At 42.3% G+C, this 19,782-nt stretch overlaps 1 protein-coding gene across 2 annotated transcripts in view; it reads right to left on the bottom strand.

The window, feature by feature from the left end:
* Positions 1 to 6,634, bottom strand: part of NQO2 (N-ribosyldihydronicotinamide:quinone dehydrogenase 2) — a 43,640-nt gene extending 37,006 nt beyond the window's left edge. Inside the window, exon 1 of one of the 2 annotated variants that reach the window (XM_089689041.1) lies at positions 6,289 to 6,634. In XM_089689041.1, coding sequence (XP_089545167.1) covers positions 6,289 to 6,295 — 7 coding nt within the window. In that variant the 5' untranslated portion in view covers positions 6,296 to 6,634. The remainder of the gene's footprint in view (positions 1 to 6,288) is intronic. The other variant, XM_089689040.1, reaches the window with a different exon arrangement.
* Between the last annotated feature and the right edge of the window lie 13,148 nt (positions 6,635 to 19,782).

Genomic DNA, 19,782 nt, shown 5'->3' with positions numbered 1-19,782 from the left:
AATGTGGTCAGGAGCAGGACAATTGCCAAGAGCAGAATTAATTTTGGGTTGTTCTTGGTGGTAAGTTATGGTAATAGCAAGTAATGTACAGCTAAATTAATAAAAATATATTTTTTTTACATTTTGGGCTAGTTTTCCTTTGATAATAAAAAAACAAATCAGGAGGTATCTGGTACCATTTACCACCAAAAAAAGCTCAATTTGTCCTGAAAGAAACAAGGTATAATCCACCTGGATACAAAAATTAGTTGTAATGACATATACAGTTTTACTAACACAAGTTGCAAAATTGTGTTCAGGCATTTGTTTTACCCTCAGTCACAAAGCGGTTAAACCTAAGTGCTCCAATATAGAAGCTTTAAGTCCCAATAGTTAAAGTATACTGGTCAGTGAGAGGGGTTTGGAAAGACAGAAGGACCGTTAGCTTCCAGTACCACCCTTTAGTTTTAGACCTCCTTAGTTTTAGGGTTCCGTTGCAGAGACATTTGGCCCTCCTATTGTTTTTGTGTTATTAGCCTATTATCTGTTATTGTTTATTGCTATTGCCATACTGTTTTTTGTTGCCTTGGAAGAATGTCCCAAAGAAATCCTTCATACTTAGCCTTGGTGTGTCAGAGTTTGTGGCATTGGCGGAAAGTTTGTTATCATCTGGATCCAGGAGACCCATACATCAGTGGCTCCTTTCATAGTAACAACTATGATCATCAGCTCTATCTAGTGGCCATCTGCAGAATTTTGATGATTCTATATAATAACATTCTATTTGGAGATAAAATAGCCTAAGGACATCCTTTTTTGCTAATATTTGTAGAGAACAAATGTACATGCAGTTTTACATGATGAGTAACTCTTTGATATTTGTCTTTTTATAAGTCTACCCCATGGTATTGAAATAATTTGTTTGCTATGGAGGTCCCTACATCAGGTAAAAAAGAGTGACAATTGAGGAGGAAATACGGACAGAGATATTTGTTTACAAAAGAGGGACAGTTGGGATCTATGCATGTTGTATACAGTCATTCAATTATTTTAATTTAGATTTGAAGTCATTGGGCCTGTTCCTGTCTCAAAATTCTCACATTTAGTTGTGGGTATGCCCCAGACATGTAACTGAGGACCCACCTGAACTAAGGCCAGCTCACAGGCCACACGCAGATCTCAGTACTCCATTGTACCCATATACGTGCACATATGGTGTGTCAGAGACATGTAGTGCCTTGTACACCCACTCACCATACTCTTCGCAACACCACTCCTCTTGAAGGGGACACCTCTTGCACCGGTCCGGAAATCTTGCACATTGTTCCAGGATAGAGCTCCTACTCCCCTCTCCACCACCATCACCTAGCTCAAGCAGGTCTGCATACAGTTGGTTCCACCAGGGTCCTACTTTTCCATGTGTGTTCCTTATGAGATGCATAGTCTAGCATAGCTTAACACAACACTACCTCCCTTCAGCACAGTAAGGGTTCTAAGGATCCACTCCAGACACGTGAAGCAGCCAGTAACTTGGTCTAATGCAGTTTTATTGAGGTAGTCTCATAACAGTCCAATTAAATGATTCTCCCTTCATTGAGTAAAACTCAACCTCTCTTTTGTGGAAGCATTTCTTCTGTGCCCAATATCAGGGAGGTCCATCCCTAGGGTAGTAAAGAAAATGAATACCTTCTCAACCCAACTCTCTCTCTTGGCTCTTCTCTTTCCACTAGACAGGCAGGTCTGCCCTGAACTAACCTTCACCGCAAGCGTACACATGATCCTGACAGGAAGGAAATTAAAGCATTCCCCTTCCTGTCATTATTTTAAAGAGGAATCCTTCTTAAAGTGCCAACAATGTGACCTGGCTACATACTTCTAAAATACCACGTAGGCCTATCCCTTCCCATTTGGGCCATGTTAGATGAGCAGTTCCACTGCTAGTGTCACATTGCCATTGAAAGAATCAAAGAACTGAAGGAGTCACTTGTCCTAATGGAATTTCTCCCTCACTGGTCCAAATAATTGCAGAATCTCATTCACTAGCAAGAAAACATCGAGAGGGTGCCATCTTGTGAATCTCGCTAATGAGACAGAGAGACTCCCTAAGAACAAGTCTTTCAGCAATCCTATTACTGGCGAGTAGTCACCAGCAACAGGATTATAAATTATAATTTAACTGCAAGCTTGGCCAAACTGAGCTTTCATTTACTACCACCATCCACTAACATTTTAGCCTGATGGTGATCAGATTGTGTCTTCATGTCTGGCCACTATCTGAGGTCTATCACCAGCCTTACATTGCTTAGGTCATTTGTGGCCCAGGCTTGAAATGACCAAAAAGATAAATCGGATAACTCTTTTTTTGCCTGGGAAACTCTGGAAACAAACTCCATACAAGAATGTAAAAGAAATGAAAGCATTACTTTTCAAAATCTGCTCATCAGAGCTCCATGCACATAGTTGATGTAACTATAAAATAGAAAATATTTTTAAAGCACAAGAGTAACATAAAAACATATTACTGATATCCTGTGCAGCATTAACAGTATTAAAAACACAACAAACACCAGCAGACAGTTGTCCATCAATCTTCATACACGAGGATTTCAGAAGAGGTCCTCTGTGCATTATTAATTACCCCCACTGGGCAAGTACTGTATGTACTAAGCCAATTGTAGGTTCAAAGCAAACCTAGCATGTAGTCTTCAAGCTATGCCTGACTGCATGTTTATAAATTAACACTACTACCCTGATAGGCCCCCTGGAGAATGTCAGAAGACTAGCAGGAACTGAAGTTGGATGTGTAACTACATTGTGATAGCCTGGATACACAAGGGTTTAGATTGAACTGCAGCCATATTTTTTTAGTTTCTGTGTGGATATTAAGAAATCCCCCCTACTTCCTTTTCTGCTTACAAGAATAAAATTTCACTGATGGGCACAATAAATCCAATAATTTTTTTTATTGCTCTATGTGTTTTAGAGAAATTGCTCTCATTTTCTGTCCTAGTGACAAAAGAGAAAGTGATGGGAAATCTCCCAAACAAGGTTACAGATAGCAATAAAAACCTAACAATAACTGAAGAAATGTTTTGGTTGAAGGTCTTCTTTAAACTAAGCCAGTAGTTATAAAATATAAACCCCAAAGTCAGGGGTTGCATAGAGGGTGGCATACCTTTAGTGCATCGGAGTTGTCCCCTGTAGGCACTTGTTGTAGCCCCCAGGAAAACGAGGCTTCCAGGTATGGATATTATGCACACCTGCTCTTCCATCTCCCAATTCAGTTCTGAGAGCCTGAGTGACCTATCATCAGGTCCAGACACTTCTATTTGGGTTAGGGGTGTGTCTTGAGTTAGGCAAATGCCAACCCCCAGGAAGTCAGTGGTGGCACGTGAACATTGGGGGCTTCAGTAAAGCTTTGAAGGGGAAGAGCTGCTATGCCACTTAGGCTTAGCTTATACTGTATTTTCTGCTGGCACTACAGGTTGTTATTGTACTTTACTGTAAACTAGAAAAGCTACAATTTCTGGGGAAATTGTGTGAAGTGTTCTTGCCTCCACCAGTAGTCTACAACTGGAGTGGGCGGAATAACTGGGTGGAGTGGGCGGAGTAACTGTTGTGTGGTTGGAGTGGCTGGAGTAACTGTGAAAAGGTTGGACTGGGCAGAGTAACTTTATGGAGTGGGTGGAGTAACTGGGTGGAGTGGGCGGAGTAACTGTTGTGTGGTTGGAGTGGCCGGAGTAACGGTGAAAAGGTTGGACTGGGCAGAGTAACTTTATGGAGTGGGCGGAGTAACTGGCTGGAGTGGGCGGAGTAACTTTTGTGTGGTTGGGGTGGCTGAAGTAACTGTGAAAAGGTTGGACTGGGCAGAGTAACTTTATGAAGTGGGCGGAGTAACTGGGTGGAGTGGGCGGAGTAACTGTTGTGTGGTTGGAGTGGCTGGAGTAACTGTGAAAAGGTTGGACTGGGCAGAGTAACTTTATGGTGTGGGCGGGGTAACTGGCTGGAGTGGGCGGAGTAACTGTTGTGTGGTTGGAGTGGCTGGAGTAACTGTGAAAAGGTTGGACTGGGCAGAGTAACTTTATGGAGTGGGCGGAGTAACTGGGTGGAGTGGGCGGAGTAACTGTTGTGTGGTTGGGGTGGCTGGAGTAACTGTGAAAAGGTTGGGCTGGGCAGAGTAACTTTATGGAGTAGGCGGAGTAACTGGGTGGAGTGGGCGGAGTAACTGTTGTGTGGTTGGAGTGGCTGGAGTAACTGTGAAAAGGTTGGACTGGGCAGAGTAACTTTATGGCGTGGGCGGAGTAACTGGGTGGAGTGGGCGGAGTAACTGTTGTGTGGTTGGAGTGGCTGGAGTAACTGTGAAAAGGTTGGACTGGGCAGTCCCACTCTAGTTTTGAACGTTCCGCCATTCATTCCTATGGGACCAATTTCACCACAAAAACGCCGATATTTCGTGAACCATTCGGCGAAACGTTCCACAAAGTAATAGCACACCAATCGGGAACAATCCGCACGTTTCGGTATATTACTGTCTATGTAGTGTAAAAACTGTGGGAGGAGTTAGGGTGGTAAATGTGGCTATAATAATAAGAATATATATGTGAGATAACAGGAAGTGGTCTTGCCATGAAAGAACACTTAATAACATTTTTGGTTTGCTTTTATTCCATTTAAAGTAGTAGGAAAGTGTAAAACCATTAAAGTTTAATACATTGCCTCCCCCCTGCTAATACACATGCTGCAAATTAGTGGTAAATACATTTTTCTACTTTTCGTTGGTGCATTCACATGACCGCACAGCTCAAGCTTCCCTGTGTCAGTGAGCAGCTGCTGGGAAGAAATGCCAACAACGGATACAGCTTTGGAAACTAACAAGTGTCGTCTCCGTTCTCTGAATTCAGCCTCATTGTCGGGTTTGTACAGCTACACAGTTGAGCCAAGGTTGTGCAATCATATGACCGCAACAAAGAAGAGTAAAAAAGGACATTTACACTTTTTTTTTCACCTTTTTTTTCCAGCAGTATGCAGCATGTGTAGGAGCAGGGAAAAGGCAACATTTTAAACCCAGATCATTTTTGCCTTTCCTACTACTTTAAAGCAGAAATAAACTCTTTTAATCCACATTGTGCTGATATTGCTAGCCTTAGTAAATTGATCGGAAGGTATATTACATTTACTTGTTTTCAACTATGTTTTTACATTTCTTTAGTTGCTTACTGGATTCTGGCCTGGGCCAAAATGATATCATACATTACAGGAGTTTCATGTTCATTTTTTTTTTCTTTCAACTGGAAGAGGGGAGGAGGGGCTTTCTCAGCTAAGCATACCCTCCTGCTTGCATGCTTGAGCTAAGGGCAGATGGATTCCAGGAAAAAAATGCTACATGAATTATTTTTTGTTGCTCAAGATGGCCATGGCTAAAAATGCTAAGGGTTTGTTTTTCAAAATGATTTCTCAAAGAACGAAAGCATAGAGACTTGGATGGACACGTGAGTTTGCTTTGAATATTAAAACCAAACGAATCAGTGTTTTTGGTTTGTGGTGCTCAGATACAGTTTAGTATCCGAAGTACAATGTGCTTGCATATGAGGCTGTAAATATCATATGCCTCATATGATAATGACAAAGCAAATTATATTACTGCTCAATGTCATACAATTTATCTTTGCAGGATAGACCTTCCGGAGCAAGCTATCTAGCCTAACAGCAAAAGCTATACACAGGGCTTATGTTAGAAACCATGCATCCCCATACAGCCAGCCTAACAGGACCCCCTTTCCCCAACAAGAAAAAAAGAACACAGTTTACTATGCTTCAGTTATGAATGAACACAGTGAGAGGTGGGTACCAATCACTCATGTGTTAATTCAGGAAAGGAAGGGACAGATAACCCTTCCCCCACTCTCCATCCTGAAGGATCCTATTGCAGCTTGCAGTGTATTGCAGTGTGCTTGCAGCTGGTGGTGGGAAGGAGAGGACGGAAGCCAGCAGCACTGCAAGGGTGAGGGACCTAGGCAGCAGGGGGAAACGTATTGTGTACAAGGAGGGTGATGGGTGTGACGGGGGGTTGGATAATTAGTGGAACCAATCCCCTGTATGGCTCTCTCTACTGCAGCTGAAAGCCAGCGGGAGAGGAGCAGAAGCCGGATGTAATTGCCCCCCGCTGTGCCGATCACCTTCCCTGCCCACATCTGATTCACCCAGCTGCCTGGGCCCCCCTGCTGGCCTGGGCCCCATACAGAAGGACTGGTGGTACCTCCTTATCCACAGCCCTGGGTGTACATGCTGAAAAAAAATACATTTACATACCTGGCATTACTGAGATTTCCTTTTCAGTGTGTTTATAGGATGCAAATCTCCTGAATAATTTCTTCGCTCAAGAAAAAAGCTTAAAATTATTTTCTATGAAATGTATTGATGCTTTTATGTCTTCTCTGTGCAATAGCCGTCCAGCAATCCAGATTAAACCTCACATGAAACAAGCTTCATCGGTAAAGCACCGGTACAGACAAAGTCATGAGGCAGTGGCTGAGTCACGCATTGAATTTCAAAGCGAGTACCATCGGGATTTTCTTTAGTGCTGTCCACTTGCTGAAACATATTCCCTAGGAAACAAGAGCAGTGTTCATCAGTTCCCCTCCTTTATGCCAGAACTTCTGTGGGTAGCTGGCGATCATGACAACTAGCAAAGACAGGGCAGAGCTCCAAACTGTGCAGGCCTCTCACTACCAAAGAGGTCAACAGCTCAGGGTTGTGCATTCCTTTGTAATACAAAGCAGCAAAAAAGGTCAAGGGTCTGATATAATCCCTGAAGCCAACACTTTTATTCAATCAATGGAAATTTTCAGCTCTTTGGAATGTATTAAAAAAATACTTAAAATAGCATAATCCCTCAAAACAAAAGAATGAGCCCAAAGCCTTTTCAACTACATTTTGTGCTCACATTGTTCTGTGATAAGATGATGAACCAGCAAGAGTGGTGTGGCCACTTTTTGTACTGAGCACATTTGAGCACAGACTGCAGCTCATTGCACAGCCCGATACATCTGCATTCAACTAGACAAATGGAATTCCCACCTGAACAGTAGATATAGGACCAGGCTGTATGGAGTCACCATGTTGTTCTAGACACCCATGAATGATGGCGCCTTTTGTATTAGCTCTAACATGCAATGATATTGGTAAAAACAAAAATAATATGGTATGGAGAAAGAATTATATTTGTTTTACATTTAGTCAAACACAGTTCATATCTAAGCTATAAAGCATACAGTTTACATTTTTCAAAATGTTGTGGGTCTTTGTTGTGTTTAAACATCCAGCAATCATGCAAAACTCACCAGCACTCCGTGGAATATTGTTCCAACTTTAACCACTTGACCTCCAGAGGATTTACCCCCCTTAATGACCAGGCCTCTTTTTGCTACTCGGCGCTGCACTAATTCAACTGATAATTGCGCGGTCATGCAATGCTGCACCCAAACGAAATTTACGTCCTTTTTTTCACACAAATAGAACTCTCTTTCGGTGGTATTTGATCACCTGTGCGCTTTTTATTTTTCACGCTATAAACAAAAAAAGGCTAAAAATTGTGCAGAAAAACAATATTTTTTAATTTCAGCTATAAAAAATATATAGTAAACTCAAAGTTGGTTATAAATTTAGGCCAAAATGTATTCTGCTACATGTTTTTGGTAAAAAAATCCAACTAAGTGTATATTGATTACTTTGTGTGAAAGTTATAGCGTCTACAAACTATGGTATAGATACTGCAATTTACGCCATTTTTTTGCTATACAGTGCTGCGCTAGTTTAACGGACAATTGCGCAGTCATGCAAAACGGTACATAAATGAAATTTACATCCTTTTTTTTCCCACAAATTGAGCTTCCTTTCGGTGGTATTTGATCGCCTGTGCAGTTTTTATTTTTTGCGCTATAAAAAAAAAAGGCTGACAATGTTGAGGAAAAAAAAACAATATTTTGGACTTTTTGCTATAAAACATGTCCAGTAAAAAAAAATGTAAAAATCAAATTTAGTCACAAATTTCTGCCAAAATGCATTCTGCGACATGTCTTTGCTAAAAAAAAAACCCAATACGTGTAAATTAATTGGTTTACGTGAAAGTTATAGCGTTTACAAATGGCGGGAAAGATACTGGGCTTTTTAGGTTTTTTTTATACTAATAATGGCGGCGATCAGTGACTTATGGCGGCGATCAGCAACTTATGGCGGGACTGCGGCGGACATTCTGACATTGGTGGGTACTGACTTGGGGTCACTGACATCCCCAGTGACACCAATACAGTGATCAGTGCAAAAAAAAAAACACTGACACTGTACTAATAGCACTGGGGAGGAAGGGGTTAAGTTTATTTTTCAGAGAAAGGGTTATCTGTGTGAGGGGAGTGTTTAACTAGGGGGCGGGGGGTGTGTACTGCAGGGGACACGGCTGATCGGGAGAGAGAAACTCTTCTGTCCCGATCATCGTGTCCTGGAGCTGTCAGGGAACTGACAGAAAGCACAGCTACTGCAGCTGTGCTCTCTGTCATTGATCGCGGCCGATCGCCGGGAAATAGCCGGTAAGGACCGGCTGTGACCCAGCGATTGACATCCGCGGCTGTGATCGGCAGGGACAGGTAGGGCGGCGCGCCTCTCGCACACCCCCTACCTGTTTACAAAACACACGTTTTAAAACGTGGTTTTGCCCAGCCATGCCGCCCTGCCACCGTATTTATACAGTGGCTGGGCGGCATGTGGTTAATGTGAAAACACAGCAGTGAAACATACACCAGCATACGAAGACTACATGTAGGGTCTAGGGTTATAACACAGAAATCTAATATGTACACTATCCTCCACACCATAAACCCAAGTACTAAAACTCCAATAATTATAAACTATAACATTCCAAACATAAAATCAATCACAGGGTCCCTGCCGGTCATTACCTGCCGGATCCCAGAGATTACCAGCAATCACTGACAGGGAGCAGAGCTGCAGTGTTTACACTGCAGCTCTGCTCCCTGTCAGTTCCGAGCATGCTGATCCTGAGAGAGGAGTTTATCTCTCAGGATTAGCTTGTTCCTGTGAAGTACACATCCCCGCCCCCTAGTAAAACTCGCCCCTCACACAGTTAACTCTTTCATTGCCTAAAAAAGTTAACCCCTTCCTCACCAGTGCCATTAGTACAGTGTCAGTGGGTTTTTTTTGCACTGATCACTTTATTGGTGTCACTGGGGATGTCAGTGACCCCAAGTCAGTTCCCCCCAGTGTCAGAATGTCTGCCGTAGTCCCGCCAAAAGTCGCTGGACGCCGCCATAATTCGCTGATCGCCGCCATTATTAGTATAAAAAAAATTAAAAATCCAGTATCTTTACCGCCATTTGTAAAGGCTATAACTTTCACATAAACAAATTAATTTACACGTATTGGGATTTTTTTTTAGCAAAAACATGTATAGAATACATTTTGGATGAAATTTATGACGAAATTTGATTTTTACATTTTTTTACTGGACATGTTTTATAGCAAAAAGTCCAAAATATTGTTTTTTTTTTCAAAATTGTCAGGCTTTTTTTTTTATAGCGCAAAAAATAAAAACGCACTGGTGTTCAATACCACCGAAAGAAAGCTCAATTTGTGGGAAAAAAAGGACGTAAATTTAATTTGGGTGCAGTGTTGCATGACCGCGCAATTGTCAGTTAAAGTAACACAGCAACGTAACACAAACCACTTCTGTAACCGCTTCCTGACTGCCCTATAGCAGAAATACTGCTACAGGGCGGCATGGGTGCACAAAATCACATATATATATATATATATATATATATATATATATATATATATATACACATGATTTGTGCTCCCATGGTTTTCACGCCCCTCCCAGATGGCGTCAGATTGCCCGTCAGTACACCAGTCATCACATTTACCCCATTGATTACCAGGAGCACGCTCATGCACAATAAACCTCCATTGCTAGTATAGTGTCTGAACGGATCAATATCTTTGATCAGATCAGCACTATACCAGCGTTCACATTAGTATAGTGTCCCCAAAAACGCAGCATTAGCGGGATCAGCCCCAGCACCTGCCAGCATCTGCGTTTAGCCCCTACGCTTACCCCACCTTCTCCCCCAGCAAGTGCAGTGTCAGTAGGTCACTGTCACTTGATATATTACACACAAAACCGCAGTGTTCGCAGAATCAGGCCTGATCTGTGTTAGCACTTAGTAAATTGTGATGACTCTCATATGCAGCAGAGTGCCAGTACTAGTGCCACGCTACCTTTTGGTGAACTGGCGAGTACTAGTGGCCTAGTACATCCTGGTCTTTCACATATCTCTTAGATTGTAAGCTCCCAGGATCAGGCCCTCCTAACCCTCTTGTATTGAACTGTATTGTTCTGTATTGTCTCCCGTTATATTGTAGCGCTGAGCAAACTGTTGGTGCCATAAATCCTGTATAATAATAATACCAGCACTGCAGTATGACTTGGTGACGTGGTGATTCCCATAAGTGCAGTACAGCTGGTGCGGTGGCGAGCACATGTATTGTCCCACAACCAAAAAGAATTCGCACACAGGCCCGTAGAGCTCCTAGTATCCTTGTGGATATGCTTGCAGATCCCGATTGACAGGCCACAAATTCTGCAGCACCCGTACTTCCCCATTAACTGCCCAACCCAGAATTCAGGTCGAAATAGCAAATTTAACAACTCCCCTTGATTTTTGAAGCTGTTTTTCACGGAATATCTGTATGCGTTGATTGTGGATCAAAGCAATTTATATGCACAACAATTTATCGCCGCCAACCCAAATTCAAACCTTGCCAGACCAGTCGCATGGAAACTCATTACGGTTTTCGAATTTACATTTTTTTGGGCCTAACCCTCAACATGGGCATTACTAAAAGAAATGAATTGTGGTTGTATTTGTCCACAGACCTGATTCATCATATGCCGTGTTCTCTGCTGCCATGGGCAGGCATAGATACGAGAGTATAATGTATTTTATGCATTTCAATGACAATACACTCTGTCATCCTCGGGGTGACCCTGAATTTGACCGGCTCCACAAAATTCAGCCCCTCGCAAATCACCTTAACCAAAAATTTGCAGATGTCTATACTCCCCAGCAAAACATCTGCTTTGATGAGTCCCTCATTAATTTGTCTGGCTGCCTTGCAGTCAAACAATTTCTCCCCTGCAAGCGTGCCAGATATGGGGTCAAGATGTAGACCTGTAAGAGGACAACAGGCTATACTTATAAGTTTCAGATTTACGAGGAAAAAGATGGTCACGAAGAGCCCCCCCAGATGCCCAGACTACATGGGGAGCAGTGGCAAGATAGTTTGGGACTTGGTGTCATCCTTTTTCCATATGGGGTACCACTTCTACGTGGACAATTTTTAGTCAAGTGTACCACTATTTAAATATTTGTTCAATCTTGGAACTGGCGCATGTGGCAAAGTGTTACCTAATGTGTGCCCACCATTAGAAGTGGGTGGATGCAGGGCGGTATATTCTAATGGTGGGCATACCACACACTTTTTCTGGCAGAGATTTCTTCTCATTTTTCATTCAGTCCACAGGCTTCATACAAAAAAAAAGAACATAGCATATACACCCAACAAGGATCAGCGATGTACTGGTACATCACTGGATTTTGAATGGTTATACCAGGATGATGCCTACAGCTGCAGGCATCATCCTGGTATCGTTTTTTTTCTGCCAGCGATCGCCTTTCATGTAAAAGCAATCCTAGTGGCTAATTAGCTGCAGGATTGCTTTTACAAGCAGCGGGAGATGATGACCGCCCTCCACCGCTGCCTTCCACGGCCTTCTCGAGCAGTCCCGTGCCATCAGGGGAACCTGAGAATGCAGCCAGTGTTTCTGCCAGCTGACTATAGAGCTGATTGGAGACCAGAATGGTGCCAATCATCTCTATAGTTTAAGAATTCGGAAGATACAAGCATTTCATCACTTAGGTTTCGCAGGAAAAAAAATGAAAGGTAAAAATAATAAAAAAAAATCAAAATAACTAAAAAAAAAAAAAATCGCCCCTCCCATGCGCGCACAGCTGTGTGCACAAGCCTTGACCCTGTGCCGTTATGTAAACAGCGGTTGCACCATGCATGTGAGGTATTGCCGTGAACGTCAGATCAAGGACAGTAATTCTAACACTAGACCTCCTCTGTAAATCTAAAATGGTAGCTTTTAAAGGGTTTTAAAGCGTTGCCTATGCATATTAAAAATGTTTGCAGTTTGTCGCCATTGCACGGGGCATGCGCAGTTTTAAAGCATGTCATGTTTGGTATCTATTTACTTGGCATACCATTATCTTTTATATTTTACCAAATAATTGACCAATATATTGTGTTTTTGTGCATTAAAAGTGTATTTTGTTTTAAAAATTTGCTTTTGAAAAATCGCTGCATGAGTACTAAGTGCCATAAAAAAATTGTAGTACCCACCATTTTATTCACTAGGGTGTCTGCTTTAAAAAAATATATAATGTTTGGGGGTTTAAATTAATTTCCTAGCAAAAAATACTGATTTTTTTCATGTGAACAAAAAGTGTCAGAAAAGGCTTGATCTTCAGGTGGTTAGAAGAGTGAGTGATGTGTGGCATAAACGTCTAATGCTGGGCATAGAATGCCCCCACCCCCCAAAATGACCCCTTTTTGGAAAGTAGACACCCCAAACTATTTGCTGAGAGGCATGCTGAATCAATAGAAGAATTTATTTTTTTACCACAAGTTTTAGGAAAATGACAAAACAAAATATTTTTTTTTTACACAAAATTGTCACTTAAATGATTTACTGCTCACACATGCCATGGGTATATGTGGAATTACTCTCCAAAATACATTTTGCTACTTCTCCCGAGTATGGGGGTACCACATGTGAGAGACGTTTTGGCAGTCTAGCCAAGTACAGAACCCCAAAATTCAATAAGCACCTTCAGGCTTTTAAAGGGCTTTATTTCCTCATTACACTTCCTAACTACCTATCACACTTTCGGAGGCCCTGAAATGCCAGGATAGGAACCTAACCCCCCCAAATGACCCCTTTTTGGAAAGTAGATACCCCAAGGAATTTGATAGGCATGGTAAGTATTTTGCAGATCTCATTTTTTGCCACAAGTTTTTGGAAAATGAAGAAAAAAACAAAAACATATTTTTTCTATCTTGTTTTATATTTCAAAACCTTGTGAGAAAAAATTAGATATGAAAAATACTCACCATACCTCTTTTTAAATTCCTTGGGGTGTCTACTTTCCAGAAAGGGGTCATTTTGGGGGGGTTGGTGCTATCCTGGCATGTCAGGGCCTTCGAAACTGTGATAGGTAGTGAGGAAGTGTAATGAGGAAGTTACGCACCTTCAGGCTTTCAAAGTGGTCATTGGATTTCAGGCTCCTGTATGTGGCTAGGCTCCCAAAAAGTCTCACACACGTGGTATCCCTATACTCAGTAAAAGTAGCACACTGTATTTTGGGGTGTAATTCCACATATACCCGTGGCTTGTGTGAGAAATAAATAATTTAAATGACAAGTTTGTGTAAAAAAAAAAAAATGTTTTTGTCATTTTCCAGAAACTTGTGGAAAAAAAAAAAATCTTCCATGGACTCAATATGCCTCTCAGCAGATAGCTTAGGGTGTCTACTTTCCAAAAAGGGGTCATTTGAGGGTGTTTTTACTATCTTGGTATTTTAGCACCTCAAGAAATGTGATGGGCAGTCAGAAAGTAAAAGCTGTGTAAATTCCATTATCTATACCATAGTTTGTAGACACTATAACTTTCACACAAAGCAATAAATATACACTTACTGGGATTTTTTTTAACCAAAAACATGTAGCAGAATACATTTTGGCCTAAATTTATGATGAAAGTTTAGTTTTTTTGGATATTTTTAATGACTGAAATGAGAAAATATTGTTTTTTAAAAAAAATGTTTTTTCTTCAAAATTTTTTCTGTTTATAGCTCCAAAAATAAAAAGCGCACAGGTGATCAAATGCCACCAAAAGAAATCTCTATTTGTGTGAAAAAAAGGACATAAATTTAATTTATATACCATATTGCATGACCGCGCAATTGTCCATTAAACTAGCGTAGTGCTGTATAGCAAAAAAATGGCGTAAATTGCAGTATCTATACCATAGTTTGTAGACACTATAACTATAACACAAAGCAATCAATATACACTTATTGGGAATTTTTTTACCAAAAACATGTAGCAGAATACATTTTGGTCTAAATTTATAACCAACTTTGAGTTTACTATATATTTTGTATAGCTGAAATAAAAAATATTGTTTTTCTTCAAACTTTTCGGTCGTTTTTTGTTTATAGCATGAAAAATAAAAAGCGCACAGGTGATCAAATACCACCAAAAGAAAGCATTTCTTGAGGTGCTAAAAAACCAGGATAGAACAAACACCCCCAAATGACCCCTTTTCAAAAAGTAGACACCCTAAGCTATCTGCTGAGAGGCATATTGTGTCCATGGAAGATTTATTTTTTTTCCACAAGTTTCTGGAAAATGACAAAAACATTTTTACACAAAGTTGTCATTTAAATGATTTATTTCTCGCACAAGCCATGGATATATGTGGAATTACACCCCAAAAAACATTCTGCTGCTTCTACCGAGTATGAAGATACCACGTGTGTGAGACTTTTTGGGAGCCTAGCCACATACAGGAGCCTGAAATCCAATGACCACTTTGAAAGACTGAAGGTGCGTAACTTCTTCATTTCACTTCCTCACTACCTATCACAGTTTTGAAGGCCCTGACATGCCAGGATAGCACCAAACCCCCCCAAATGACCTCTTTTTGGAAAGTAGACACTCCAAGGAATTTAAAAAGAGGCATGGTAAGTATTTTACAGATCTATTTTTTTCTCACAAGGTTTTGAAATATAAAAAAAGAAAAGAAAAAATATGTTTTTGTTTTCTTTCTTCATTTTCCAATAACTTGTGGCAACAAACGAGATCTGAAAAATACTCATCATGCTTCTTATCAAATTCCTTGGGGTGTCTACTTTCCAAAAATTGGTCATTTGGGGGGGTTTGGTGCTATTCTGGCATTCCAGGGCCTTTGAAACAGTGATAGGTAGTCAGGAAGTGTAATGAGGAAATAAAGCCCTTTAAAAGCCTGAAGCTGCTTATTGGTTTTGGGGTCCTGTACTTGGCTAGACTGCCAAAACGTCTCTCTCACACGTGGTAGCCCCATACTCGGGAAAAGTAGCAGAATGTATTTTGGGTAGTAATTCCACATATACATATGGCATGTGTGAGCAATAAATTATTTAAATGACAATTTTGTCTAATTTTTTTTTTTTTTTGTCATTTTCCAAAAACTTGTGGTAAAAAAATAAATTCTTCTATTGATTCAACATGCCTCTCAGCAAATAGTTTGGGGTGTCTACTTTCCAAAAAGGGGTCTTTTTGGGGGGTGGGGGCATTTTATGCCCAGCATTAGAAGTTTATGCCACACATCACTCACTCTTCTAACCACCTGAAGATCAAGCCTTTTCTGACACTTTTTGTTCACATTAAACAAATCAGTATTTTTGCTAGGAAATTAATTTAAACCCCCAAACATTATATATTTTTTTAGAGCAGACACCCTAGTAAATAAAATGGTGGGTGCTGCAATTTTTTATCTCACATAGTACTTACACAGCGATTTTTCAAACGCAATTTTTTTCAAAAATATACACTTTTTTTCATTGTAATGCACAAAAACACAATATATTGGCCAATTATTTGGTATGATATAAAAGATGAGGCTATGCTGAGTAAATAGATACCAAACATGGCATGCTTTAAAATTGCGCATGCCCTGTGCAATGGCGACAAACTGCATACATTTTTAATATCTATAGGCAACGCTTTAAAAGCCTTTACAAGCTACCATTTTAGAGTTACAGAGGAGGTCTAGAGCTATAATTACTGCCCTTGATCTGACGTTCGTGGCGATACCTCACATGCATGGTGCAATCGCTGTTTCCATACTGGCACAGGGTCAACGCTCACGACCGCAGCTGCGCTCGTGCGTGGGTGGGCGAGGGTACTTTTTTTCTTTCTGATTTATTTAATTATTTTTACACTGTCCCTTTAATTTTATTTTTTTTATCACTTTTAATGCTATCTCAGGGGGGGGGGCATTTTCTCCCACTGCTTGTAAAAGCAATCCTGCAGCTAATTAGCCACTAGGAATGCTTTTACATGAAAGCCCATTGCCGGCTGAAAAAAATGATACCAGGATGATGCCTGTAGTTGCAGGCATCACCCTGGTATAACCATTCAAAGTCCAGTGATGTACCAGTACATCACTGGTCCTTGTTGGGTGTATATGCTATGTTTTTTTTTTCTTTATGCAGCCTGTGGGCTGAATGAAAAAAAAGAGAAGAAATCTCTGCCAGAAAAAGTGTGTGGTGGTATGCCCACCATTAGAATATATCCACCCACTTCTAATGGTGGGCACACATGAAATGTGCCAACAAATATAAAATATATATACCGAAGCATAGGGGCCATCCACCCACTGGCCACCCCAGGCCCCCATGCTTCAGCATATATGCTCTTTTTTTTTAACTGCAGATGAAAAATATCATACGACAGCACTGCACACACCTACTTATGTCTATTCTGAAAGCAAGACCCTGTTGCTGTCAAAATAAACAAGCCGGTGCTGCAGTTTGACATTCCTGCAAAGAAATCAACAATGGTTAACAATAAAACATTAACTCAATAAAACAACTTTATAATTGAAATATCTATGCAAGGAAAAGTGTGTGGTGGTGTGCCCACCATTAGAAAACCTCCCTTTATCCACCCACTTCTAATGGTGGGCACACATGAAATGTGCCAACAAATATAAAATATATATTCCGAAGCATAGGGGCCATCCACCGACTGGCCACCCCAGGCCCCCATGCTGCGGCATATATGCTCTTTTTTTAACTGCGTATGAAAAATCTCATCCAACAGCGCTGCCCACACTGATTTATGTATATTCTGAGAGCAAGACCCTGTTGCTGTCAGAATAAACAGGTCAGTGCTGCAGCTGAAAGCATTCCTGCAAACAGAAATGGTTAACAATAAAACAGTAAAAGTAGAACAATCGCAAAAATGACAACAAAAAAACTATAACTATTTTTGGTTTTTACATTTTTTTATTTTTTGGGGGGGATTTGTACTTTTAATTTTTTTTTTTTAACTTCTTTTTTTTCAAACTTTAAACATTTTTAAAACAGATGGTAGGGTCTCTCCAAATGCGATAGCCAGTTTCCTGACTACCTAACATCTTTCGAGACCCTGTGTAAATGTGCCCTGAACTGTGCTGTGCTGTACCCTATACTAATACTCTACTAGTGTATGGTAGAGGCGGAAGCAGGTCTTGACGCAGAGGCCAGGTTGGTCAGGACAGGAGAGATAACAAAAACGGCTGTCACACCTAATTCCATGTCTGCTACAGACACAACATCTTTTTTGGGGTCTTCTTTGGGTTGGGGTACCAGGAATGGTATCGGGAAAATGCCTCTCATGCAGCCGGCTAACTGCATCTGGGATGGCGGTTTGGGGCGCAGCACCTTCTGGATACAAAAGGGCCCTGATGATCTCTAACTGGAATTTTAGGTAGGATTCACTATGTCCAGTTGCTTTGTAGAGAACAAAAGCTTTATATAAAGCCAATTGAAATAAATAAACAGACACTTTTTTGTACCAGCGTCTGGCTTTTCGGTAAACTAAGTACGGCTTCATCATCTGGTCGTTGTAGTCCACCCCTCCCATGTTAAGGTTATAATCGTGGACACAGAGGAGCTTCTTAACAACACCATCTGCCGTGGCAATTTGGATGGTCGTATCTGCGTGAATGGAAGACAGGAGGTAAACATCCCGTTTGTCCTTCCACTTCACTGCGAGCAATTCTTCATTTCTCAAGCAGGCTTTTTCCCCCTTTCTAAGACGGGTATTTACAAGCCGTTGGGGAAAGCCCCGGCGATTAGATCGCACAGTGCCTCATGCACAAATTCCCAGATTGAACAAATGTCTTGTCAGGGCAGGAGCCGAGGAACGGACAGGCAGGCCTAACAATGTAACGCACTGGCTGACGACAACCACCACCCACAGACCGGAGTCCCTCAGGGCGCGGAGTCTAAGTCCCAGGCTGCCCTTCACCAGGGCCCCTGATGGTGGGGATGGACTTGACGCAGCCAGGAACCAGGTCGCGGCCCCCGAGACACCTCAGCTGCGGTAATGGCCGCCGCCAATGGCGTGTAGCTGGTGGAAGAGACAAAAGAGTAGTCAGACAAGCCGGGGTCAACAACAACAGGACAAAACAGTACACGACAGCAGACGAGAAATACAGGTCACAAGCCGGGTTCAGCAACAGAGGGTCAGATCAAAGGAGAATACAAAGAATAGTCAAGTCACAAGCCGAATCAGAATACCAGGAGAGTCACGAGAGTCAGAACAGAGTAATAGTAACACAAAGACACAAGACACAAGTGCAAAGAGCATGTGTGGGCCACAGGCTTCAATGTCATCAGCCACGCCCCTCTGGGGGGTGGACCTCAGAGACCTGAAGGCCTAAAAAGGACTCCCATCATGCACAGCAGAATCCAAGATGGACGCCAGCACATGGAGTAACATAACCTCAGGGAAAAGGTAGGACCTTGACAGTACCTCCTCCTCAAGGGCCCCTCCCCCTCCACGGCTCAACAAAAGGTTTCTGAGGAAAGCGGGTATGAAAAGCGCGGAGGAGGGCAGGAGCATGGACATCTGCGGAAGGAACCCAGGAACGCTCCTCAGGACCATAACCGCGCCAATGAACAAGGAACTGTAATCGACCGCGCACCAATCGAGAGTCCAGGATCCGGCTCACCTCATACTCCTCATGACCGTCAACCCGGACAGGACGGGCCGAGGCAGAGAGGTTGTGAAGCGATTGCAGATCAGAGGTTTCAACAGGGAAACATGAAAGATTTTGGAGATCCGCATCCCAGACGGAAGGGCAAGGGCATAGGCCACCGGATTCACTTTGCGGAGAATGCGGAAAGGACCGACAAAACGGGGAGCTAGTTTGGGTGTGGGCACCCAAAGATTGAGGTTGCGAGTAGACAACCACACCCGATCGCCGACCTGGTATGAAGGAGCGGGCAACCGTCTGCGATCAGCCTGGAACTTTTGGCGCTGAGCTGAGTCCCTCAAGGCCCTCTGGATCTGCCCCCATGAAGAACGCAGGGCAGCAAGATGGTTCTCCACAGCCGGAATGTCCTGTGGTGAGAACCTCTCAGGTAATACTGCGGGTTGGAACCCATAGTTGGCCATGAAGGGCGACATCCCGGAGGAGGAGTTGACCGCCGAGTTCCTGGCAAACTCTGCCCAAGGCAGGAGATCGGCCCAATCGTCCTGATGGTCTGAAATATAACATCGAAGGAATTGTTCTAAGGCCTGATTGGAACGCTCCGCAGCCCCATTGGACTGCGGGTGGTAGGCTGAGGAAAAGGAGAGACTAATACCCAACTGGGAGCAGAAGGCGCGCCAGAATCTGGACACGAACTGACTCCCGCGGTCCGAGACAATCACCTTAGGCAACCCATGCAGGCGAAAAATCTCCCTGGAAAAGACCGTGGCCAGTTCTTGCGCTGTGGGTAATCTCCTGAGTGGAATGCAATGGCACATCTTGGAAAACCGATCGACGATCATGAGGATGACCGTATGACCCCGAGACACCGGGAGGTCTACAATAAAGTCCATCCCTGGATGTGACCAAGGACGCTCCCC

The sequence above is a fragment of the Staurois parvus genome, unplaced genomic scaffold (genome assembly GCF_062004578.1).
Source record: "Staurois parvus isolate SC_StPar_1 unplaced genomic scaffold, SC_StPar_1.0 ptg000468l, whole genome shotgun sequence".
Classification (NCBI taxonomy): domain Eukaryota; kingdom Metazoa; phylum Chordata; class Amphibia; order Anura; family Ranidae; genus Staurois; species Staurois parvus.
This window is presented reverse-complemented; position numbering and strand designations above follow the sequence as displayed.